The sequence below is a fragment of the Opisthocomus hoazin genome, chromosome 4 (assembly GCF_030867145.1).
Source record: "Opisthocomus hoazin isolate bOpiHoa1 chromosome 4, bOpiHoa1.hap1, whole genome shotgun sequence".
NCBI lineage: Eukaryota > Metazoa > Chordata > Aves > Opisthocomiformes > Opisthocomidae > Opisthocomus > Opisthocomus hoazin.
This window is the reverse complement of record NC_134417.1, coordinates 2,624,465-2,650,738: the sequence shown is the minus strand read 5'-3', so window position 1 is coordinate 2,650,738 and position 26,274 is coordinate 2,624,465. Positions and strand designations below refer to the sequence as shown.

At 53.9% G+C, this 26,274-nt stretch overlaps 1 protein-coding gene across 2 annotated transcripts in view; it reads right to left on the bottom strand.

The window, feature by feature from the left end:
- Nucleotides 1–26,274, bottom strand: part of ARHGEF4 (Rho guanine nucleotide exchange factor 4) — a 187,946-nt gene that overhangs the window by 3,167 nt on the left and 158,505 nt on the right. For both annotated transcript variants that reach the window (XM_075417576.1, XM_075417577.1), the window contains 6 exons: nucleotides 9,041–9,220; nucleotides 6,362–6,550; nucleotides 4,156–4,335; nucleotides 3,383–3,615; nucleotides 1,328–1,457; nucleotides 293–424 (listed from right to left, as the gene is read on the bottom strand). In XM_075417576.1, the coding sequence (XP_075273691.1) occupies nucleotides 293–424; nucleotides 1,328–1,457; nucleotides 3,383–3,615; nucleotides 4,156–4,335; nucleotides 6,362–6,550; nucleotides 9,041–9,220 (1,044 nt within the window). The remainder of the gene's footprint in view (nucleotides 1–292; nucleotides 425–1,327; nucleotides 1,458–3,382; nucleotides 3,616–4,155; nucleotides 4,336–6,361; nucleotides 6,551–9,040; nucleotides 9,221–26,274) is intronic.

The window sequence follows — 26,274 nt, the reverse complement described above, 5'->3', positions numbered from 1 at the left end:
TCCAGCTGTGTAAAATAAATTCATACGCTAAGCCTAGGAGCGGTGCAATGCGTTCCTCTCCTGCTGTAAGAATTAGGCCAGTAGTGAGTTCCTGCAGCTTACTGCTGCGGTGAGGGGCACAGAACACACCAGGACGTCGGAGAAGAGACTGCAACGAACGCACACAGGAACCTCTGTGCCAGAAGCACACAGGGTACCAGTAAGTATTAAGGAAACAAAGGGGTAAGACGGAGTTCACTCAAATTCCTTAGCACTGTAATAAATAGCATTTGTGCCCGGCTGGCGCGGTTACCTTCTTGCAGCAGACAAGCTGGTGATCGAAGAGGAAGAACATCCTCTGTTGGCTCTTGGCCTGAGGGTGGGAGATTTTGGTTAACTCCCCGGAGTAGATGAGTTCCGAGCTCCTGACTAGGACATCTTCACCCTGAGAACAGCACAAAGGACAGGTTGGTATCGGCTGTTTGGAAACGGGAGAAGAAAGAAGCCCGTAGTCTCACAGGAGAACCTCAGCTTGGCCAAGGGGACTGAACTCCTGCTGATGGAACGCTCCTCGGGGAATGAGAGGGAGCTGCTGCGCTGGGGACAGCCCTTGTCACCCCAGGGAGATGCTGTGCCCTTGATGGCCAGGGAACGGGAACTGAGTTCGGTAAGAACTACAGCGTGTTAAATGAAAAAAATCTCCTTTTCCAGGGAGTCTGCTCAGGGCAGCTGATCCGTCCCTGATGTTAAAGGAGGCCCATAAGCAGGGAGCTGAGAGTTTAGGCTGCCATCCTTGGGGAGAGAGGCAGTCTGGTTTTATCGAGTCTAGGATTTAAAAAATTAGTAGTTTTCTTTCTTTTATTTAGCAATTTTTTTTAATGAGTCCACAGGGAACCTTGGCTTCCTTTGTCACTATATCAGAGTTTGCCTTTCTGCAAGAGTAACGTGGCTTATTAAGCACTGAGGGGAAATTCTGCTCATCTTGAGAGTCTGAAATCACTCAAGATAAAACGGGGGGGGGGGGGGGGGGGCACGAGGAAAATAACAGGATTTCACTAGCCTACATGCTGATTTTATTCTGCAAGGAAAATGGGGAAGCAAAAATCCCAGGCAATGTGCAAAGGCAGCTGGTCGAGCTGGGTTATGTGCTAGAGCTTTTCAGTTGTACTAAAAGATCACATCTGTTTAAATTAAAAAAAAAAAAAAACACACAGAAAGGGGCAGCAGAACTGAGGTAGGGCCTGACAGTCATCCTCGCGAAGATCTTGCTGTGGGCAGAAGCTCTGGCAGGGGGAGAAGAGGGGCGACACAGAACCCTCCGTTCACGGGGAGAGTCCAAGTCTCTTACCTCCCAGTCTTCTATCGAACTCTGCCACTGAGCAATTTTGTCAATGTTCTCCAGCCGCCGCTTTCTCTCGTTGATGAGCCGAGCAACGTTCTTCATGGCATTTAAGGCAGCTTCGACATCTTTAAAATCCCTAAGGTAGAGCAGAGGTGTTAGGTGTGACAGAAGGACACGTGTTTCCCCTGACTGCACCTCAAAGGAGCGTGGCCTGGGGCTGGAGAGCAGAAAACGCGAGTTCCGCTTGCAGTTGTCCCAGCTGGTTTGTACTGGAGGTTGGAGGTTCCTTGTTCTGCGGGCAGCTTTTCAGACACGTGCTGGTTTTGAGGCACAGATTATGGGCTTGTAACAAGTCCAGGCCCAGTTTGTGGAGGGGAGGGGGGAAAGCAATCGAATTCAGCCAGAGAGGTGGACTAGATGACCCACAGAGGTCCCTTCCAACCCCTACTATTCTGTGAAATACGAGCTGCTGGAAGGATCTCCAGGGCTTTCCAAGCCTCGGGTTTTTTTCTGCAGCATAATACAATATATTCATAACCCCACTGTTTTCATACAGGGGCTGATTCTGTCATGTGCAGGTAAGGCAGTTCCACAACACCTGACTTCATTTCAAAGAGGAGCCAATGGTTTATCTGGAAGGGTTGGACAGACGCTGATCTGCCCTCCCCCCCACCATCTGCTGCCACCAGCTACTTCTGCCGAGTTCAGCGTAGCTGGGAGGGAGCCGCGCTGCACGACCTGTCGCTAACGCTATTTTCAAAACATCTGTGCACTGCATTAAGGAGCTTTCTGCGAAGCACTCAGCTTCAGAACAACGTGCTTATGGATTTAATGAGACGTGCTTAAAACCATCCCGAGAAATACCAGTGCTGTAACTAGGAAGGTGAAATTAAGTCAAGCCACTATGGACCAATATCAACACTTTAATACAGATTTTTCACGTTTTATTTCTGTAGCTAATTATTTCAGATGCTTGATTAAGTAACACAGTTATTTGAGCCAAGGGCAGTGCCTTCACCCTGAAACCAAGCAATGGATTTGGAGGCTTTGAGCTTGAAGGCTGAAGAGGCACCGAGCGTGCATGGCTCGAGTGCCGTGGGCCACGACTCGCCCCTGGGGAAGCACTGGGCAAAATGCACGACTGCCGCTCAGCCCCGATCTGCTATGGGGTGCTTCCACGGACGTGTTTGGGTATGTAAGATGATCCGAGGGCTGGAGCACCTCTCCTATGAGGACAGGCTGAGGGAGCTGGGGCTGCTCAGCCTGGAGAAGGGAAGGCTCCAGGGTGACCTTAGAGCAGCTGCCAGTGCCTGGAGGGGCCGACAGGAAGGATGGAGAGGGGCTTTGCACAAGGGGGTGTAGTGATAGGACAAGGGGGAACGGCTGTAAACTAAAAGAGGGCAGATTTAGATGAGATAGGAGGAAGAAATTCTTCCCCATGAGGGTGGGGAGGCCCTGGCCCAGGCTGCCCAGAGGAGCTGTGGCTGCCCCCTCCCTGGCAGGGTTCAAGGCCAGGTTGGATGGAGCTCTGAGCACCCTGTTCTGGTGGAAGATGTCCCTGCTGATGGCAGGGGGGTTGGAACCAGATGAGCTTTAAGGTCCCTTCCAACCATTTACCACAGAATGGTAAATTCCATGATTCTATGATACTCAACCAGGGCTTTTGGAGGCAGAGTTTTCCACACCACCACCAGAAACATTTAACTCCAAAGTATGTATGTTGCTGGTTGGACTTGATGGTCTTAGAGGCCTTTTCCAACATTAATGTTTCTATGAATCTGTGAGCTGATATCATGGGTATGTGGGCCAAAGAAAATAGAAAAGTACCATTACAAGGTGCACCGTGCAGCTCCAGGTCTGTGACAGACAGGAAAGCCCAGTGCTACGGGAATGGAAAATGATGTATTTGATAGAAAAAGACTTTTTTTTCCCTGTTTTCTGCGTGGTAACACAGAAGAATCGTGGTACCGGCTGCTCTTGGCAAGCTGCCCTCGACATACGATGCTGTGCGGATCCATTTCCACCGGCCCCGTCTCGCCCCTTCCCGCCGCGCCGGCCTACCTGTGCTGGGGGTTGGTGTACTTGAGCAGTTCAGCCAGCTGCAGAGGGTATTTGCAGATTTTCTGCACGGGAGTCAGCAGAAACCCATCCAGAGAGATGTCGATCATCTTCTGCAGCAGGCGGCAGGCTTCGAAGAAGTAGACGTACTTGTTGACTTTGGCGAGGCGGGAGAGCTCCATGCAGGCGTTGGGGTGGTTGTTGCAGTATTCGGAGTATATCTGAAACTCTGTTTGCTGCAAGGGGAACGAAGGGATCTGCTGTCCGTGTGCTGCAGGGGGATGGCCTGGCTCCCGCCAGCTCCCTGGTCCCGCTGTCACCAGGGGCTCTTTGGTCATTTGTGTCCTCGCTGACTTTGAAGCCCAGGGATGGGCAGGGTGTACGACAAGTTACAGCACGCACAGCTTATCTGAGAAGCCGAGACACGTCCATGTGTCCAGCAGCTGCTGATCCTGCACTGACCTGGAAACGCCATAGCTGGAAACTCAGGTCCAGCTCGAGGTTTTGGATCTTCCTACATTTTTGCCTGAAGTAGCATGGTCTGGCAGGGAGCACAGTGCTCAGAAGCTGAGGGACTTGGAAAATGGTCTTCCCGCAGCCACGAGAGCTAGAGGATGTTTGGTTAGGAGGTGGGGAATGGGGTGGAGGTGGTGGTGTTAAATTTGGTTGGGGGGGACGGGTTTAAACAGAGCTTTGGTTCTGTCAGATCAATCTCTAAATCCTCTGGCTTAAGCCACGCTCAGCTACCCCTTTCCCATGAAGTCAAATTTACTTACGTATTCCAAGAAGCATGAGCCAACCTCACTCAAATGTGGGTGGTCTTTGTTGAATTTCTTCTCTAGTGCTTTAACAAATTTCTTCTGGCACCTGTAGATGTCCTCAATATTCCCAAAGATCGTCTTCAGCTGCTCCTCAGTAAACATGTCAGCTCTTTTGCGGCACTGCTTAATGTAACCCTAGGAGGAAACCAAACAGCAAAGCTTCCTGGGCATCTGCTCGGTGGCCTCTGGTTCTCACCAGAAAACCCCGTGGACCTCGTCAGCTGTGGACCGGGTTTCTGTACCCCCTTTCTGCATAGGCACATCCATGTTTTAGCTATTATTTCCTCTAATACCACCCAAAATGTGGTAGAAATAGAAACCAAGCCACAGTTGCATCACCGCCTTAAACGATACTGTCACCCACACTTGGAGGGGTCCCAGAGCTGCTTGCGCTCCTGTTAAAGACACCTTTATGCGTCTGCAGCCTACGGGGTGTTCCGGCCCCAGCACTGCTCCACTGGTAGATTCAGGCCAGTTAAATCCAGCTGCAGACCTGGTCTGGGTGCTCGTGTTCGGAGATGCCTGGTTGACTCGAGGGAGAAGGAGGGCACAAAGAAAATGGGGGGACGCTGCAGGAAGAAGGGTGTGTTTGGTGAGCGTGTGCGCTTTGCCCCAGCCGGCTTTCCTGGAAGGCACTGCATCTTTGTGCCATGCACCAGTACAGGCTTGGGGTGGACCTGCTGGAGAGCAGCTCTGCGGAGAGGGACCTGGGTGTCCTGGTGGACGACAGGGTGACCATGAGCCAGCAGTGTGCCCTGGCTGCCAAGAAAGCCAGTGGGATCCTGGGGTGCATCAAGAGGAGTGTGGCCAGCAGGACGAGGGAGGTTCTCCTTCCCCTCTACACTGCCCTGGTGAGGCCCCATCTGGAGTCCTGTGTCCAGTTCTGGGCTCCCCAGTTCAAGAAAGATGAAGAGCTACTGGAGAGAGTCCAGCGGAGGGCTACGAGGATGGTGAGGGGACTGGAGCATCTCCCCTATGAGGAGAGGTTGAGGGAACTGGGCTTGTTCAGCCTGAAGAAGAGAAGGCTGCGAGGGGACCTTATAAATGCCTACAAATATCTGAAGGGTGGGTGTCAGGAGGATGGGGCCAAGCTCTTTTCAGTGGTGCCCAGTGACAGGACAAGGGGCAATGGGCACAAACTGAGGCACAGGAAGTTCCGTCTGAACATGAGGAAGAACTTCTTCCCTCTGAGGGTGACGGAGCCCTGGAACAGGCTGCCCAGGGAGGCTGTGGAGTCTCCTTCTCTGGAGATATTCCAGCCCCGCCTGGAAAAGATCCTGTGCAGCCTGCTGTAGGTGACCCTGCTTCGGCAGGGGGGTTGGACTGGATGACCCACAGAGGTCCCTTCCAACCCCTACTATTCTGCGATTCTGTGATTCTGTGATTCCGGTGAAGAACTACGTTCCTGCAACGCTCCTGTCAATGACCTTCATCTACCCCTGTGCAGGTGACAGCGTGTCTCTTCTGGAAGAGGTGTCACGATACTCAGTGTATTTGCAAGTGAGACCTAACTGGCTGAACATCCCCGTTGCTTTGGGCTGCGCACGGCTTGCCCAAAGGCTGGAGTTGCTGATTACATTACCTCAAAACATACATTAAAGAGGACAGCAATGCTAGGCATTTACTTTGCTCTAGCTTGGGAAATTCGATTAATTCCATTTAATCGGAGCCCAAGTGGGTGCTCCAAAGACACAGGCATTTGGGGTATTGCCGTAATGAATTGTTTTCTGGGCGTGCAGCGCCGTTCAGCAGAGCAGGCTCCGGGGGAAATACAGCCATTCTCAGAAAAAAAGCGTTACCTGCTTAGGCTCACTCTCGGGGCAAGAACAGGACACACTCCATGATCAGGACAAGGGGCAATGGGCACAAACTGAGGCACAGGAAGTTCCGTCTGAACATGAGGAAGAACTTCTTCCCTCTGAGGGTGACGGAGCCCTGGCCCAGGCTGCCCAGGGAGGTTGTGGAGTCTCCTTCTCTGGAGATATTCCAGCCCCGCCTGGACAAGGTCCTGTGCAGCCTGCTCTGGGTGACCCTGCTTTGGCAGGGGGGTTGGACTAGATGACCCACAGAGGGCCCTGCCAACCCCTACTATTCTGTGATTCTGTGATTCTGTGATCCTTCAGACAAGTCCCAACATTCACTCCCCCCGCTGCTCCCTTACCTCACAGATGTCCTTCAGGTGCTTGATGTAGTCTCTCTCTGTGCTAATGATCTCATTGATGACGTTGGTCCTCATCTGATCTTTGGTGGTCTGCCCCATTCCGAAGCGGCGGGTGCCGGAGTCGTCCTCTTTGCCTCCCTCCACCTTCAGGGGATAATCCTCCATGGGCTCATCCTGGTTTACTCGCAGCTGCGCCAGACACACACACGGTGGTCACCGTTTGCACGGCCAAACACAGCTCTTCCAGGGAAGAGAAGTCTGGGATGGTGGGCAGAATGGCAGACAAAGATTGCACCAGGATAAGGAGGGAAGGGGGCTGCTATTACGTGTGAACGTGCTTTCCCCTGGGGAAGCCGAGGCCAGATAGTTCTGGGAGGGGACTTTCCAGCCTGCTGCGTGACGTGGCGGGGCTTCAAGCAGGCATCTCTCGTGGAATGAGACCTCCCAGAAGAACACATACAAAATCAGGAGAGGAAATAGTTTGTCAAGTGAAATTAGGGCCTTGTGAGGGGGTTATGATATGAGAATAATAACAATGGTTAGTTTTTTATATAGCTCTATTATTGTTCTCGTGCTATAAATAACAGCTGGCCTCTCAGTAACTGCTTCCCCAAGATTAAAGAGAATTTGTCGTTAATGTAAAAGCAAACAGAGGTGCCAGCGGGCACGTAATGCGGTAGGGAATGGCGTCACATTTCAGGGCTGTGCGTGGGGCTCTGGTCCCTCCCCAGCGCCCATCAGATGGCAGCACAGCATGAGCAGAGAACACCACCAGCCTCTGGCAGGCACGCGGGGTCTGCATCGCCAACAGCGGGCAGGCGTTGGTGCGTTCCTCTTACGAACGTTCCTCTGTGTAGTAGCATTGTAGCTCTTCGAGTGCCCATGGGAGTATTTTGCACACAACACAGAGGAGAAGTGAAACAAACCAGGAACACGCGTTAGTACGACGACACCGAGCTGCTTTGAACCTTCAGTGTAGTTGCTTCTAGCCAGGCTCACCTACCACTTGACACACACATCCCTACATCTGAAAAATGGTGCATGCCCGTCCTTGTCAACGTGCGCATGGATCACACGTACTCACTGTTCCCAGCTGGTGAAGCCCTGGAGATCCGCAGTCCAGGTTCTCCTCCACTCTGAGCAGAACAACATTGGCTGGTCTTAACGCTCAGAGCTCAGCCTGAAACTTGTGAGGGGTCACTGGGAGACCTGCGGATTTATCCAAGTCCCCACACACACACCAGTATTCCCAGCAGTAAGCGTGAACCCCGGTGATAATTAGGAGGAAACCTTCACCCAGACGCTCGAGTAAGTGCTGTGGTTACTCTGGTGACTCTGGCTCTAGTCTGCGTTCCCCTGAAATGCTGTCACAGCCAGGACAACAATTCAGCGTATCGGTAACACAAAGGCAAAAAGGCCTGTGTTTTGGCTGCGAGAAAAGCAGCTCCATCCCCAGCAGTGCTGAGAGGTTGGTCCTAGTAACCTTACTTGCAAAAACATCCACCACTTGTAACAGCTCTGCAGCTGAGACCGTCTCCTGCAATCTATAGCGAAGCATTTCAAAACTTTTATAGCACTGTCTGCCCCACTTCTCCAAGGGCTTTTGCTGCAGACACCGGCTCACCTCGTGTCACCTCCTTTCACGCTTCACCTGGCTTTGGGTCACTTGTGATCTGAAGTGACCCGGATAAAGAGCTGAAGGGCTGAGGATCGCTGCCCGTGGGCACCTCGGTGCCTTTGCAGTACCGCGGAGCCTGCCCTGAAGCGGTGAAAGCAGAAGCAGGCGGCCACACCAGCAGCCACCGCCCGCAGAAAGGAGAAAGCCTTGCTCCTCACAGCAGGAAAGCAGTGCACAGCGGTCACCCAGGCTCTTGTTTCCCTCCCCACCTCACACAGAGAACTCAGTGTCCTTCAGAACGCTCTGCTGGAAGTTCATCCAGCCTCTGCAGCGTGCAGCTGGGACTGCCTGGGCTGTTCTGTGTAGCTGTTTCCATGTGGTCTTTGTAGCTGGCACCGAGGAGAGCCTTGGCCCAAAGGCACCAAGTGTTCCCTGCCTCCCCTCATCAGTTGTCCCACATGACCTCCCAGACACTTTTTGCGGGTTTCTGCTCCGTGTTGAAATGCCTGGAGCACAGAGCTGTGCGGCAGCCCAGCAGCCCGGTGTTTCTAATGCTCCAGGGCTCGGAGAAGGCGCGTGCGTGAGTCGGTGGTTGCATAAATTTGGGCTGTGGCACTGCACCAGCTGGAGAAAGCTGAATGTGGTGCCATGCTCAGCCATGCTGTCTGAGGTGGACACTAGAGTGAAGACCTCTGCCAGCTGCATCGGGGATCCCTCTCGGAGAGTATTTGTTGCTCGCTCCTGAAGGGGATGCTGCGTGCTCGGGCACAAATGAGCCCGGATACGTGTGGGTAAGCAGGAGCCCCAGCTGCAAACCACCACGCAGGGCAGCTCCCCAGCTGGAACTGAACCACCCTTGCCCTGATTTACTGATGTAAAGAGGGACTTCACACTGGTGGCAGCTCAGCCGTGAGGCCCTGACGTACTGTAGCCACGTGTAGAGGAATAGTTAGCAACGCATGTTGAACCAAGTGAGGAGTCACTACAGAACACTAAACCTGGAGAAAAAGAAGAAACACTTGGTGCTAATGGAGCGACAGAAAGAAACATCAAGCTCTTACCCGTACAAAGCTGGCTGGAAACCAGCCTTCACTGTCCAGAATCCTCCCCCACCACCACTCCTTGTTGGTAGCATCCATTACTTCAATGACGTCGCCGGCCTTGAACCCCAGCTCTTGGTCATCCATCGTGACATGGTCCCAGAGGGCTTCTGCGTACACCACGCTGCCATCACTGATGAGCTGTGGGCAGAGCAAGTCAAACTGTCAGCTCTCCCCCGGAAAGCAGCGCCGTCTGCCACCGTGGCTGCAGCTTTGGCACCGTTGCTGCTGAGCCAGACGAGGGTGGATAGCTGTTTGGTCCCCATGAGCAATGCGAAAAGGAGTTGGTGCTAGTCCGGCAGGCGCTTCAACTGACCTTGCTCTCAGCAGCATTTATTCGGAATCACTTGGATACAGTACATTTACTACCATAAAGAACATCAACGCGATGCTCTGGAATTTCTTACTGGCGACTTGGCCTCACCCAGCAGACACGGCTCAGTGGTCTGGTGGTGGTGGAAGATGCTCTTCTGCTGCCAGTGCAGCCCTGCTTGGCAAAGCCTTGAAATAAAGCCTCGAGCATCGATGTTTAGAGACATGCTGCAGAGCAGAAAGCACTCTGCGGCCTCAGAGCTGGTCTAGGACGGGTGGAGCCTGAAGTCTTTATGGTGGTTAAACTTAGCACTTAAGCTGCTTAAAGTAAGTCTCCTGGAGAGTTTAAGTAATTAAACTGAGGGACAACGGTTATTTACTCCATGTCCCATAGAGGGTCTGCTCTAGGAAAAAAAGGACCCCCAACAACTGTAAAAACCAAACCAAACCCCAGCCCCGATGGCTCGAGGCTGTGAGGGGGCTCTTGAGCACAGCGCTGGTTGGGTCCGTACCTGCCTGAGGCCATTCTCAACCATTCACACCTTAGCTACGGCGTAGCCAAGTACCACTTGGGACCTGTTGCAGCGGCGTATTTGTAAGCTGCTCCTGCTGGCCACTGCAAGAGGAGCGCCTGCCTGATGCCCACAGCCTTATCTCGTCAGAGCCTCCTTTGAATCTCAACAACTATGGAGTACACGCAGAGTTCTTGGGACCTGAGCATGGCTGAGGCTGTTTGGACACCAAGGAAGGCAGAGCGTGTGCTGGAGTCCTGCTAAAAGGACACGCTCAGCCATTCTGGAGTGGCAGTCACAGAATCACAGAATGGTAGGGGTTGGAAGGGACCTCTGTGGGTCATCTAGTCCAAACCCCTGCCGAAGCAGGGTCACCTACAGTAGGTTGTAGAGGACCTTGTCCAGGCGGGTCTTGAATGTCTCCAAAGCCCTATTTCTCTCCAGGGAAACGGAGCAATGATAAATTCTGGGAAGCCAACAGAAAGAGAAGACTGTGAGGCACAAGGGAGAAAGAGAAAACCCGTGCAGACCCCCCAGTCCGTGGTACGTCTCACAACACCGCGGCAGGATCACCGCAGCCATAGAACGCACGCGTCCCGCACGCGGGGCAGCTTGGATTGCTCGGTCACACCGTCGGCTACCTCCTGCTCGGGGTTACTATTTTTGCCCCTCCCCAAAGAAGAAAGATGCGCGTTGTACAAGAAGGTCAGGATAATCGCGCGTACAGTAAACCAGGAGAGAGTTAACGAGGCATTTGAAAGAAAATTCAAATAGAGTCTGCCTTTGGATAGCAAATGGCCCTGCACTGAACCAGAAACAGCTTAATGCAGCGTTTCCATTGTGACAGAAATGATAGGATGAAGGGGAAGCAGAGGATGAGCGGTTCCCCCGGCTCCCCACAGCCCGCGTGTCGGCATTGCTGTGCCGCAGGGCTGGCTGCGTCCCGGCTGCAGGTTTCTGCCCCTCGCAGAGGTGGGCAGTGGCTGCGCCGGGGCCCGGCAGGCAGGGAACGCAAGGGACACGCTGCTGCCGCCCCGCCAGCCAGCGGCACGACGGGAAGGTCACCCCGGAGTCCTAAACGGTGCCTCGCTAATCTAAGCTCCGGCAGCAAGGCCAGGCTTTGATCACGGGGCAAGCAGAGAAGCAGCACCGTTCGTGTCAGAGAGGGCGACGAACGCGCCGCGAGCAGAGGCCGCTACGCCCGGTCCGATGGCAGGGACGTGTCCGCGCGGGCTGCGGAGGGAGGGGACGTCTGGGCTTGACGATTAATGCACACAGCTGCTAGAGCTACGCGTGGTGCTTTTTATGCACAGCTCACTTCACAGAATCACAGAATCACAGACTGTTCGGGGTTGGCAGGGCCCTCTGTGGGTCACCCAGCCCAACCCCCTGCCCAAGCAGGGTCACCCAGAGCAGGCTGCACAGCACCACGTCCAGGCGGGGCTGGAATATCTCCAGAGAAGGAGACTCCACAGCCCCTCTGGGCAGCCTGGGCCAGGGCTCCGTCACCCTCAGAGGGAAGAAGTTCTTCCTCGGGTTCAGCTGGAGCTTCCTCTGCTTCAGTTTGTGCCCGTTGCCCCTTGTCCTGTCGCTGGGCACCACTGAACAGAGTCTGGCCCCGTCCTCCTGACCCCCACCCTGCAGATATTTATAAGTATATATTAGGTCCCCCTTCACAGCCATACTGTGTACGGTTTGACAAGCTTGAAGAATACTCAGCATTATGAATAAACCCTTTATTCCTATTTTTGAAACACTTGTAGGTCTTGTCACGCTTCCAGAAACGTAGAGGTTTTAGCTTTCCAACATAAAGTAGCGATGACTAGAGTAGGGAAGAGAGTGGCTGTAAAAGTGTGTATTTTTCCAAAATCAGCTATCAGCTTCCAGTCACGGAACAACAGCTGGGCTGTGGGTGACGGCAGATGCCAGCTACCCCCGGAAGCGAGCTCTGCTGCTGCTCCGAGCAGCCCGCCCGCGCGCAGCCCACCCGCTCGCTGTAGCCCTCCAGCCTCCGTGACGCGTGGCTGCGCGGACCGCGAGCCCAGCCCCGCTCCTGCCTCCCCGCTGCAGCAGAGCGAGCAGCCCCAGGGCGACGGCGCGGTGCGACGGGGTGTCCGGCCACCCCTACGCGGCGGAGCCGGTTGGTGCCGGGCTCACGCAGACCGTCGGGAGGTCAGCACTATCGCCGGGGCTGCTGCCATCCCGCGCTGCTGGGCAAGGGCTGGCTGCTGCCTGGGAAATGGGCATGGCACATCCTAATAAATCTTTGGAAAGAGTGGCACTCGGCGGGCTTTTCCACATACACATTGTGACCGGCACGTGAAGAACATGGCTCTTTTGGAGATATGATGCCATGAAAAGGCGGAGACAGCTTTCCTGTCTTCTCAAAACAGCAAGGATCTAGTTTAGTTTAATTACAATCACTCTGGTAAGTGGAAATTTTACATTTACAGGTATCAGATAAAACACCTTTCGCGGTGCGCTTAAATGCACCGCTCTGAATCGGTGCTCTCGGTGTGACATGGCGGCTGGCACGCACGGCGTGACCGCGAGCAGGGAGACACCAGATGGACTTCGTCTGCAGCGTCTGGACGGTCACGCAAGCAGAGCACTGATGATGTGGAGGCGTTAATACCTCGCAGTACCAAGCTGTCCAAGCTCGGTGTCTTGAGAAGACGAGAGCCCAAGCCTGACCTAGCCTGAACAGCCTCCTAGGGCCGACGGGCCCAGCTCACAGGGGGACAGAGCCGCAGGGCTCTCCCCGGAGTCACCGAAAGCCATGTGACTGACTCGCAAACCCTCAGCTGGCATTTTAATCCATCCACTGATCTTAATATCTTAAATTTTCTCCATTCAATGACAGTCATACTGTGACTATGATGTGCCAAATACCGAAAGTCACACCCGGCCCATCACCAGCCTGGGCAAACAGGCACAGGCAAGTTCTCAAGCGACGGTGCAGCTAAAAAGACACCCAAAATACAGCCCAGGATTTGATTAGCTGACACCGAACACCACGTCTGTAGGGAGGAACAGTCAATATGGAATAAAGCAAGAAATAAAGAAGAGAGACATACTTTCTGTTTGCTTTGGACTGTCTCAGTTCAGCATGGCAGCACTTGAAACTCCTCCGCGACTGCAGGCGGACAGGCTCTGCCCGGTGCTTGTGCAGCGGGGTCGGGCAAGGGAGCAGACACAAACACTGCAAAGTGTTTAGTGATCACCATGCTCATAATGATCACCATGCTCATAAAGATCACCACGCTCATAGTGATCACCACGCTCACAGCGATCACCACGCTCATAGTGATCACCACGCTCATAGTGATCACGACGCTCATAGCGATCACCACGCTCATAGCGATCACCATGCTCATAGTGATCACCACGCTCATAGTGATCACCACGCTCATAGTGATCACCACGCTCATAGCGATCACCACGCTCATAGCGATCACCACGCTCATAGTGATCACCACGCTCATAGTGATCACCACGCTCATAGTGATCACCACGCTCATAGCGATCACCACGCTCATAGTGATCACGACGCTCATAGCGATCACCACGCTCATAGCGATCACCATGCTCATAGCGATCACCGCGCTCATAGCGATCACCGCGCTCACAGCGATCACCACGCTCACAGCGATCACGACGCTCATAGTGATCACCACGCTCATAGCGATCACCGCGCTCATAGCGATCACCACGCTCATAGCGATCACCGTGCTCAGCGCTCATTTTTCTGTTAGCTCCCAATCCGTACCAGTCTGTACCTCACACTCTATTTTTTTCAGTTGTATCCAGTCCAATTCCTAGGCTGATACAGAAATATCAGATACACCCTGTCCAGCGTTCCCTCTCCCAGAGCAAAGACCAGAGGGTAGCTCTGAGCCAGGGCTGACATTTCCGTGGCACAGAAGCACCTGCGGCCCTGCACGTCACTGCAGCAAGCAGAGCTGCTCCAGCGGGGCCGCGCACGCCGCAGCGACCGCCCCGAGGAGCACGCTGTTCCCGTGCAAACAAGGGTTAGGACTCTTCCTCCCTGTCCCAGGAAGGATAAAACGCACCAGCAGGTAAAAAGGTTTCCTGCAAAACGTGTTAGAGCGTGGCAGCTACGCTGCGAGAGCTGCGTATCTTCCCGAGGACCACGCATGGAGGGGAGAGCTCACCATTTCTGAGCGTGGCAGCTCCTAGGCTCCAAAGGCGCGTCTTACCACAGAGGTTTTGATCTTTGTGATTAAAGCAACGTTTGAAAAACAACTGTGCATTTCCATACGAAACAACATCTCTGTGCTGGCTTTGTAACAGCAAGGACAACTGAGTACGTGTTCTCCAGGGGCTCCGAACCAGTCTCTGGAAGAGAAAACTCAGAAGACGCAGAACGCAAACCCAGGTGCCCTACAGCTGCTCAAGCTACTGCAGCTGGGAAAACAAACCAAACCTGGCTATTTTTCTTTGTTTATGACAACATTTAATTTGCAGACAGCAGCGCTGGCAACCCCAAGGGCAGTACTAACACTGGGGCTCTGAAACCGGAACCCAACGGCAGCTCTGACCTCGCCCCGGCGTTCCCGCACAGCCACGGCCTCCCCGCTCACCCACAAACGCGGCCGATGCTGAGGACGGCACCCATAAAGCTCGGCATCTGGCAGAAGGATGGAGGGGGGACGACCGCCGCGGTGCTGCCCCAAACGAAGCCCCGCTACGCGTGGGTGAACAGATCTGGCACCAAGGCCCGCGGCTGTGGGCTTGTCTGCGTTTCCAGCTACTCGGTCCCCGCTGGTCTCCAGCTGGACACCTTGACAGAATTACCTCACATGTCCTGGTCTTGTTCTGACAGGAGCTCCAGGCAATATTCACAGAGATAAAAGATCTGGACAGCTTACAGAAGGAGGGCTGAAGATGCCTTTGGGAAATATTTATCTCTGAGCTACTCGATTCTATTTGAATAAGATTTGAATAGCTTTCTCTTGGTAGCGCCAAGTGCACTGGATCATACAGAGCTAAAAAAACGAACCCAGGAGCATCAGAAGATAGTGGGAACAGGGCAGTTCAGGGAGAAGGTGCCAATGAAATGGAATTCACTTTTCAGCTCTCTGACCCTAAAACAGACGCCTTCCACGAAGAGCACCCGAGCCCAAGCCCCTCCTGGTGAGCTCCGATGGCTGCTGTGAAGCCTGCGCTCGTTGCTTGGCCCCCCAGTGCCTGGGTGTTACAGACTGGAGCTGAACTGGGTCAGCGCATCAAACATTTAGAGCCCGTGGCAGCCCTGACCCCAGAGGGAAAGCCCCCCCCAGCTCCTCTTCCTCCACCCGACGCGTTGCTTCCAGAGCTTCTCCTCCGCCTTCTCTCAGGCAAAATGCAGCAGGGGAGTTAAAGAAGAGTTTTACTTACGCCCTTGCCCCAAAGTAGTGCTTCGTTCACAGAAATACTGATTTTTTTTTTTGAATGTGGGTAGGAAGGAGCTAGCTGCTCCCTGACCTGAACCCAGGGGTATTTTCAGACCATCTGGACAGCTTGCTCTTGCTTCCTCCCAAAGCTTTTAGCTTCGCTGTGCAACGGCGGACACCAGGGATGACATTTATCTCACAGAGCTGCTGTCATCTGAACAGCAGGCCTTTGGGCTGAACGCGTTATCTCGGTCGTCTGTCTGGGGCATCTTCCCTTCGCGGAGAGAGACGGGCGCCCGGGGAAGGGGTCGTCCGGGGCATCGATCTTCTCGTGGTGAGTCAACCAAGCCCCCGGGCTCTGCGGCAGCACAGACCGGCACCCCGTGCCCCCGGGCGAGCCGTGCCCTCGGCGTTCGCGGCCCTGCTGCCTGCTGTGCCAGCAGAGACTTTCGAGCACTGATTAAGGATAGCGCAGAACTCTCCGGCATTTACCAAACACTGCAGATCTCCATTGAAAATATTTTAGTTTGACAGTGATTCTCTGTAACAAATCTGAGATGTCAGTCAGACAAGATTTTAATCCAGTTACGTGCGCCACACGGATATTGTATAGTGCTGCTTTTTTAATCCACGCCTGTAGCCTAACTCCTCACGTGAGCTCATCTAGTACAGCTGCCTCCGTTTGCCCAACATTCAAAATTTGTCATCACATTTATTTGGTAAGAAGCATTTTCCACAAACCCATTCTGACTGGCACTAATTACGTTATTCCTTTTCATTTCTATCATCCGAGTCCTGATTCCCCCTCGGAAGTGGTTTAAACAGATGGGAAGGAGGAGGGTCCCCCGGCAGCGGGCACGGAGGAGCTCTGCCAGCTCCGTACGGCGCGGAGCGCGGCAGGAGGAGGGGAGCAGCCCTTGCAGAAGGCGGAGGAGGCAGAGCCGCGCTCCGCGGTCTTTCCGCCTGCGTGCAGAGTGCAGCGTGAGCCAGCGTGCCAGCTGTGTGTCCACCCGAATCCAGCTACACGGGACTGGTCAAACTCCAGAGCGCTACAAGAAGTTCTCAGTTCCTCACCCAGGAGAACCGAGTGCTGTAACGCAAAACGAATCGACTTCTGTTTCTTCAGACCGTTTTACTTCTGGCTGAAACAGGCCAAGAGAGTTCTTGCGGCAGAGTGGGGGCTGTTACCTGTAGCTGAGGACGCCTACTCGTCTAGATCCTGCCGGTGCCCGCAGTCCCACAGCCATCGCTCTCCCGTGACCCGTACAGCAAGGCAGCCTGCTGACTTTGGGAACTAACGGCCTGAAGCTCTGGCCCAAGGCAACAACAGGAGCAAAGCCCTGCTCCAACCTGTTAGCACCCTGCCAAAGGTTCTCTTGGTATCACCTTTTATGGTCAGATGTTGGAGTTGCTGGTAGCGCTTGCAGCAAGCAAAGCTGTAAAACAGCTTCCATTTTAACCTTGTGTACGAGTTTCCAGGGGATGCCTATTTAAACTTGTGTCTGCAAGTCATTTATTTTCTGGTATAAGCGAAATATTTTGTCAATCTCCCTCCAAACAAGCAGCTCCAGTGCTGAGTGACAGGGTGACAAAATGGCAAATGAAATTATATGCTGACAAATGTAACAGGAGCGACATCTAACCCAACTGACTGACTCAACGAGCTGCTCCTCGGGAACGTCTCTGCAGACGGATTTAGGAAAACAGCGACCTGCTCCGTCGGAGTCAGAAAGTCTGAATGTTAGGAATGACTCAGAAAGAAAGAGGGGAGAGGAGAACTAAGCAAGGCACAAGGAGCAGCACGAATCAAGAGCGGGAAGAGTTTCTAGGCCAGCACAAGCTCAGCAGAGCTCGAAGCTCTAACGGAGAGAGGGGGACGGAGCGGCCGCGAGAGGAAGCCTTACAAAATGGTTGCTCGTAGCGCAAAGCCCACGGGCCCCAGTGGAGCGGCCAGGCAAGTTGTTTAGCGCAAAAGCAGCACTTTTTCCCTGTGACACGTAATTAAGGATGCCACAGAACCAAACACAGATGAATTTGAAAGAGATTAAGCAAAAGTATGTCCTTTCAGGCCACTTACACCCATCGTATCTGGGTGCAGCCCGTCAAGGAGCTTACACACACCTGGAAAGGCACGCAAGGCAAAGAGCCAGGCCACACTCGCAGCTACTGCTGGGCAGGCACCCCGAGTCACAGGGAGAAGCGTTACTGGCTGGCCCTATGGAGCTGGTCTTACGGGACGTGGGGGTAGTAAAAGCACAAGAGAAAAGAAATGCTGACTATACATGCAAATCCTGAGCCCTGAAAATGTTAACTTGACAGGGACAGATATGCTCCCTGAGGTACAGCAACGCTGTCGTTCAGGTGGAAAATTAGCAATTGCTAACACAGTACTGACGAGGACGTTAGGATGCCGTCATGGGTAGGGCTGTCAGCCTCCTGGCCGGGGCCCCTCAGCAGAGGTGAGCGCGGCACCCCGCCACAACAGAGCCCACGCAGACCTTATCCCGCTCGCGCAGCCTCGCCAGGCGCGTGGAGGAAGGTCAGCCGTTCCTCCCCACCACGTGGATGTCCAACGCCTCGCCTCTTTGGTTTGCCCAGCAAAGGGAAGGTGAAGGCGTACCTGGGGAAACCTGGCTGTTCAGCCATGGCCTGGGAGGCACTCAGGGAGGAGGAGTCCTGTTTGGACATGGTCCTGTGCAGCCTGCTGCAGGCGACCCTGCTTTGGCAGGGGGGTTGGACTAGATGACCCCTTCCAACCCCTACCAACCCCGACCATCCAACCCCTACCATTCTGTGATTCTGTGAGTCCCCCCTGGGTGCAGGGCACAGGAGCGGGTGCGTGTCACATCCCCACTCCAAAAGTGTTCAGAAAGGCCTGTACAATGCAGAGCTCAGAGGACCTCAAAACCTCCTTAAGCACCCAAAGCCAGAGCACTTAAGTCATTCCAAAGCTCTAAATCAGCTTAAACAGCTTAAACTCATCTAAGGCCTTCAAGCGTTTTAAACCCATCTAAAGCCTTAAAGTGGCTTAAGGAGCTTGAAATACTCAAAGGCTTAAGAGTGGTTTCAGTATCTTCAGCTTTTGGCGAACGCACTCCTGGTACCTCTCCCAGTTGCACAGCACCCGTCACTGCGGGCCAAGCGCCACAGTCCCATCTCCCCAGGCAGCCCAGATCGCTGGCGGAATCGCTCTCTTTCAGACCCTCTCCCCCAGCCCAGCGCAGACCCCCCACCCCACGTTGGCTGGAGGTGGGTGCCCCTGGGCTATCCAGGGCTCTGCCGCAGCCCCGGGAGATCAGCCGCACGCTCTCCTGTTTTCTTTGGCTTCAAAGCCTGGAAAGGAGTGAGGCCTGGGGTTGAACTCTCAGGCTGGAACAAGACTTTGACCTAAGGCTCACGCATCTACAAGGTGTCTGGTTTCTGGTTCCAGCCTGGCTGCAGATGAAAACCGTGTCAGACCGACTCCCCTCTTCACCTCGCCAGCAGTTTTGAAGTCTACGTTTACTGCTGAACATGAAACACACCTGGTTAATGCAATTTTTACATTTTCTGATGCCCTGATTTTACCTGTACAGCCTGGGAATGGAAATAGCCCAGGATGCTCCTGCGTGGTTGCTCTCATGGTTAAGAGTGATGGCTGTTGCACCTTTTTCACACAGCTGTTTCTCAGGCACCCAGATAGAAACTATTTTCTTTAGAAAATTTAACTTCATGTTACGTTACCACATTTTGATGTTGCTGACGCTACAAACCTGCCCCATTCTCCTCTTGCAGCATCACCCTTCCCCCGCGCGCTCCCACCAGCGCAGCCGCTTGGGACGTTGCCCATCCTTTCCCCTCCCTGCAGGACTGCTCCCGATTCCACTGCCTCTCCCATGACTTCATTTTCAGATTTTTCCTGTCTACCTCCTTTTTTGCTTCCTCTGGCACCATTACTCCTCCGGACAAGCGATGAATACACTGTACAGCTCCACCAGGACAACGCACCCCAAACAGCCCAGCTGCAGCTCCCCCAACACAGGGGTTTACCGAGGGTCAGCCTTGCACCCCGGCTCTTTGCAGAAGAAAAGGAAAGGGAACCTTGCAGTCCCCAGAGCTCTCTGCCTGCCGATGACTGTTGCTATTCCCTTCCCCCAAAAGATGGAGCAAGCTACAGAATCAGTTATAGCTTGAAGGCTAATTAATCTAAATTTGTTTTACAAATAAGGTTAAAGAAAACATTTTAAAGCAGATACAAGCTGCATTGCCAGCAAGCCGCTCTGAATCATCCAAAGGTCGGCACCTCTTTGGGCTCAGAGCGGGCAGCAAGCCAGAAAGGCAGCGCACGGCTTTCCTTTTCACATGTGTGCGTGGTTTAATTTTAACAGAACACGCTGAAATGATTTTTATTGCTCCTGTCACCTGTGAAAAGTCTCCCTTGGATTAGCAGCACTGCACCAAAGTCTGCACGACACTGGTAGGGGCTGGCGGACACGCTGGGCCAACAGAGACTGATGAGCAAGTTCCAGGACCTGGCTCTCCAAGACGGTCTCCCTGCCTCAGAAGAACCAAGCACAGTTTAGTAGCTGTTTCCTCTCCTCACCTTCTCCTGAGAGGAAAACCTGGCAGGTTTTTGGTGACCCAAAACTTCTGATTTCTGCACCCCCCACCCCTCTTTCTGGTGAGCTCTCTCCCAGCATGAACACACGGCTCTGGATCCTTTCTCCACTGAACTAAGCATTGCTGTCTGTCCTTTTCTTTGAAACTGGCACCAAGGAAAATCTGAGTATCAGATTGAGAGAAGGAAAAGAACAAAAAAGCCTTGAGAATGTCTCACTGTCAGGCAAAGGAGGCCGCATAGCCTTTGTTTTTGGTTAGCATCTGTAAACATAAAAATGAGTCATTTCTTTTGTAGTCACTACTGAAAGTTCTTCAAGCTAACTACACTCAGAAAAAAATAAATAAAAAGAAAACACTACCCTTTTCATATTGCTTGCCCTGTGCTAGCTAAAGAAGATTGACTCAAGAAGCAGCAGGTTTCTGGGATCGTCTGAGACCCTGGACTATTATGCTTTTGAATATACCCATTTTATTATTTTATTAATTTTTCTAAAATCCACATCATCTGGATGAAGAGTCCTAATGGCCTAAACAAAGCTGAAGCCTCAAACCAGAACCACATGCCTGTTTCCACGACCGCACTGCAAACAAGCCCTCTAACTACGGGAGCCTGAAGCGCCTGCCATTCCTCCCGCAGAACGTGGCTTCTCCAGTCCAAACAGGCAAGGATCAGCACATCTCCTGTTCCCCATGGGTTCTCCTTTCAGTCGCCCTGACTCCCTGCACAACCCTCCCAGAGCAGTCGCAGGCTTTTCGGTAGGACGAGGTAGCTGTGCAAGAGCAGCTCAGTGCGGAGCACGTTCCGGTAGAATCACAGAATCACAGAATAGTAGGGGTTGGAAGGGACCTCTGTGGGTCACCCAATCCAACCCTCCTGCTGAAGCAGGGTCACCTACAGCAGGCTGCACAGGATCTTGTCCAGGCGGGTGTGGAATATCTCCAGAGAAGGAGACTCCACAGCCTCCCTGGGCAGCCTGGGCCAGGGCTCCGTCACCCTCAAAGGGAAGAAGTTCTTCCTCATGTTTAGACGGAACTTCCTGTGCCTCAGTTTGTGCCCGTTGCCCCTTGTCCTGTCACTGGGCACCACTGAACAGAGCTTGGCCCCATCCTCCTGACCCCCACCCTGCAGATATTTATAAGCATTTATTAGGTCCCCTCTCAGCCTTCTCTTCTCCAGGCTGAACAAGCCCAGCTCCCTCAGCCTCTCCTCGTAGGAGAGATGTTCCAGTCCCCTCATCATCCTCGTAGCCCTCCGCTGGACTCTCTCCAGTAGCTCTTCATCTTTCTTGAACTGGGGAGCCCAGAACTGGACACAGTACTCTAGATGAGGAGGCAGCCACGGGATGCCGCAGTCTCCGGCTCTCCGCTCCCGGTGTCTAGGGGAAATCTTCCCGCTACATAATTAGATAGCGCGTAGTGTAACAAGTGCTGACTCCTGGTGCTACAGGTGTGAGCTGGGATACTAAAAATACGAAGTCATGACTTAGCAGCCTGTCTTTTCTTAACCTCCTGCCGGAACCGCTTCATTTGGTGCGGTGAGGGAGGCTGTGCTAGGCTGCCACGGAGAGATCCTGGGGCAGCTCTTTAGATTCACACGTGATGCCCGCATACAGTGTTTGTATTTCCATACAAAGTTTGCCACAACTCTCCAGACACTCAGCATCCCCAGACTGGACAAGATCATGATTAGGGCTACGAGGATGGTGAGGGGACTGGAGCATCTCTCCTACGAGGAGAGGCTGAGGGAGTTGGGCTTGTTCAGCCTGGAGAAGAGAAGGCTGCGAGGGGACCTTATAAATGCCTACAAATATCTGAAGGGTGGGTGTCAGGAGGATGGGGCCAAGCTCTTTTCAGTGGTGCCCAGTGACAGGACAAGGGGCAATGGGCACAAACTGAAGCAGAGGAAGCTCCAGCTGTACACGAGGAAGAACTTCTTCCCTCTGAGGGTGACGGAGCACTGGAACAGGCTGCCCAGGGAGGTGTGGAGTCTCCTTCTCTGGAGATATTCAAGACCTGCCTGGACAAGGTCCTCTACAGCCTACTGTAGGTGACCCTGCTTCAGCAGGAGGGTTGGACTAGATGACCCACAGAGGTCCCTTCCAACCCCTACCATTGTGTGATTCTGTGATTCTGTGATTCAAGCCAACCACAAGCAGTCAAACCCACCTCTGCCGTGCTGCTCTGAGCCACATGACCACAAATGCTATAGACGCTGGGCCTATAAATAACATCACTGCCCCTGCACAGCGGTCACTACAAACGAGCAGAGCTTAGTAGAAGACAACACACTAAGTCCATTCTTGTGTTGATATCCTAAATGGAAGCAACACCAAGCAAGCACAAGATTAAGCGTGGGTGCTATGGTGGTTTGCTCCGTTCCCCGGGTCCCCTTGGCTTTGCCCAGCAGCCTGCTCCGGATGGGAGCTGCTGCAGGAAGGAGGGAGGGGGCTGCAGGCAGCCCCTGTTCCCCCGGCTGGTGGGGGCTCTACTTGCTCCGCCACCAAGGGACCACAGAGATTCAGAAGCCCAGCATGAAACTGGTGCTGTCTGGAGGGAACAGCACGCTGGAAGGGGCTGCGCTAGGGTCTCCCTCCCTGGAGGGAGGAGGAGGGGAAGACGTGGGACCTCGGTGCTGCAGCGGGCTGTGGGGGACCAGAGCCCTGCCAGACCAGCTGGTCAGCGCCAAGGGACAGCAGACTCCCAAATTTCCCCCTCCACGGTCCTTCACACCTGGCCAGCTCCCCCGCTGAAGGTCCGACCGCATGCCCTTGGTGCTTGGGGAGGCATTTTGCTTTCTGCGTTACCAGCAGAGCCGAGCCAACTATCACCCTTAGCAGTCACCAGCGCAGCAGGCTTGCCTGCGGGCATCAGGGCGGAGAACCGCGTTGGGGGCCTTCAGCAGGGCCATGCTCCCACTTCGAGCCCCTCTTCCACCCCTGCCGAACGCAGACACAGAGCGGGCGCACTGTGTGTGACAACCGCAGTCACGCCTGGAGCAATCCCAGCCAAGAAACAGATACAAAGATTCAAATACGACATAATTTTATTCCAGAGTTTCCAGCACATTCTGTAGTTTACAAGCCCCATGACATGGCATAAATAACAAGTACTCTCCCTCTTAAAATCTTTCATTAAACCTGTGTAATGGGACTTCTTTTGTTGTTTTTTTTTTCTTTAAACCAAAACACTGGAAGCATTAATTAAAAGTAATTGTTGATGGTATCATCCTAAATGCTTACTGTGTTTCTTATCTGGCCAGCTCATGCCTTAGATTCCGAGAATAAATCACAAAGACAGCAGATACCACGTATCACCACAGAAATGAGCGTAGCCTGCGAGAACAAATGGAGAGAAGGCACAATCTCAAGCCCAGATCTCCCTTTGGAAATGCTGCCTTGGTCCCACTCCTGCTCATAGCTGCTCCTCGCGCTTGCGAGGCTCGAAGTAAAGCGGTAGCAAAGCAAAGCTCTTGCCCGTCAGGTGTTGCCCCAGGCAGGGGCAGCCCAACCTGCCCGGGCAGCACCCAGCCCCGTCCGTCCCTGCACGCTGCTTTGCTGGAGAACCCCAGCACCGCACGAAAGGTGGAGGCCCAGCTCTTCCTCCGCACCCTGGGGAGGAGGAGGAGGAGGAGGAAGAGGAGTCCAGCAGCCACACAAGGGCCCGGCTGTCGTGGCCTGGGCGGCAGCAGGAGCGGAGAGCACCGTGGGCACCAGGCACCCCACGGGCTTTGCCGAGGGGCAGGGACTGTGCGTCTCCCCCTTCCCTGGCCATGCTACTCCCTCCTCGGGGCTGCGGCCCGAACGCCACGGCCGAGCCCGAGCTCAGATGGCTGCAGGGACGGCAATCACAGCCTTCCTGCAGAGCACTCATCTCCTCTGTCAAGTAAGTGCTCTGAGAGCAACGAAAAAAAGCCAACTTTGTTGACAGAAATGCCAAAAGCTTCTCCTTCCCCACCGTCCTTCTATCACCACCTACAGCTCCCTGCACAAGACTCGGGGATCCTTCACCAGCTTTATTTTTCCTGGGCTTTATCGGCCATCACAGCTTCTTCAGCCAAGATCTGAGGCTTGAATGAGGCACAACTAAAATCAGACCGATTAACGCTTATACGCCAACCGCAGGTTCCAGCTGAACGTATATGGCCGCAGGTGAAGTTGAGGAAGCAGAAAAACACTGGCTCACCATAACACAACTCGACACAGACGCTTCAGGACTAGTCGGGTATCAAACACCTAGACAAGCCACGGAAAGAGAAAATTAACATTCACCCAGCATCAAGGGGAAGCGTGTTCCCGGGCTCTTAGCAAGCAGCGTTAACACCTGCGGCAGGCAGCGTTAGAACAGATATCCCCAATGAGCGCGCTCTAATCTTGCAATTTGTCTTATCACAGTTTTTAAATGCAACAACGATTCTATGGTTTTTTCACTCCCAGCTATTCTGGTACCGATAATCTGGTGAAATTGCTCTGTGCAGGGGTAATGCAAATTGCCCCATACAGGGAAGGGGGAGGCAATTTCACCAGGGGTCGCGTTACCTTTTTCGATAACGTACTTTTCTCCCAGGTCACCCCTCGCTGTCCTGGACTCCTCACAGCCCTTGAAGAAAACACTTCTTTGCTTTATTTCTCTGGCAGCAGGCGGGTCTTCTCCCGCTGGGGAATCACAGAATCACAGAATAGTAGGGGTTGGAAGGGACCTCTGTGGGTCATCTAGTCCAACCCTCCTGCCCAAGCAGGGTCACCTACAGCAGGCTGCACAGGACCTTGTCCAGGCAGGGCTGGAATATCTCCAGAGAAGGAGACTCCACAACCTCCCTGGGCAGCCTGTTCCAGGGCTCCGTCACCCTCAGAGGGAAGAAGTTCTTCCTCATGTTCAGCTGGAGCTTCCTCTGCTTCAGTTTGTGCCCATTGCCCCTTGTCCTGTCGCTGGGCACTACTGAAAAGAGCTTGGCCCCATCCTCCTGACACCCACCCTGCAGATATTTGTAGGCATTTCTAAGGTCCCCTCTCAGCCTTCTCTTCTTCAGGCTGAACAAGCCCAGCTCCCTCAGCCTCTCCTCGTAGGGGAGATGTTCCAGTCCCCTCATCATCCTCGTAGCCCTTGAAGTCCCGGCTTCTTTGCGCCAACAACCGCAACGGCTCCCGGAGAGGCGAGCGGCCGTGCAGGGAGCAACGTGGCAGCCCTGCGCCTCGGAGGCACCAACTGCCCAGACCCACGTTAGTCCCCAGACTGGCATTTTCTCGCTAGCACCAGCAGCGAGCATTTCGGGGCGCTGGATCGGCTGTTAGCCAAACACTCCTCCACCTCCCGTTACCTGCGCTGGCTGCTGCTCCGCCAGCTTGGATGTGTCGAAGAAGCAAAGGCAAACGGCTCTGGCTCCCACCGACACAGCCGCTGGGCAGAGCACAGAGAGCTTTTTGGAAATCACAGAATCACAGAATCACAGAATAGTAGGGGTTGGAAGGGACCTCTGTGGGTCACCCAGTCCAACCCTCCTGCCCAAGCAGGGTCACCCAGAGCAGGCTGCACAGGACCTTGTCCAGGTGGGTCTGGAATATCTCCAGAGAAGGAGACTCCACAGCCTCCCTGGGCAGCCTGGGCCAGGGCTCCGTCACCCTCAGAGGGAAGAAGTTCTTCCTCGGGTTCAGCTGGAGCTTCCTCTGCTCCAGTTTGTGCCCGTTGCCCCTTGTCCTGTCGCTGGGCACCACTGAAAAGAGCTTGGCCCCATCCTCCTGACACCCACCCTTCAGATATTTGTAGACATTTCTAAGGTCCCCTCTCAGCCTTCTCTTCTTCAGGCTGAACAAGCCCAACTCCCTCAGCCTCTCCTCGTAGGACAGATGCTCCAGTCCCCTCACCATCCTCGTAGCCCTAAATAAGGACACCGTACCAGGTATGGTGTAGATGTGGTGAAAGCGGGGCAGACAGAGAAGGGAAGGAGGTGGCTGCAGCGGCGGGGGAGCAGTTGCCTGCTCACAGCAGGGCTGTGCCTGCCCCAGGAGCCGGCCATCGCCGGGTTTGGTACTCGGTCCCTTCCAAACCTGGCAGAGTCCTTCAGCGAGCAGCTGGAACAGGGTGTCCTTACACTGAGCAAGCAGCAGTTCGCAGGGGGTGAGTTACTTCATCGCCACAAGACCAGCTCCAGCTGCCTACGAGGAGAGGCTGAGGGAGCTGGGCTTGTTCAGCCTGGAGAAGAGAAGGCTGAGTGGGGACCTTAGAAATGCCTCTAAATATCTGCAGGGTGGGGGTCAGGAGGATGGGGCCAGACCCTGTTCAGTGGTGCCCAGCGACAGGACAAGGGGCAATGGGCACAAACTGAGGCACAGGAAGCTCCATCTGAACAGGAGGAAGAACTTCTTCCCTCTGAGGGTGATGG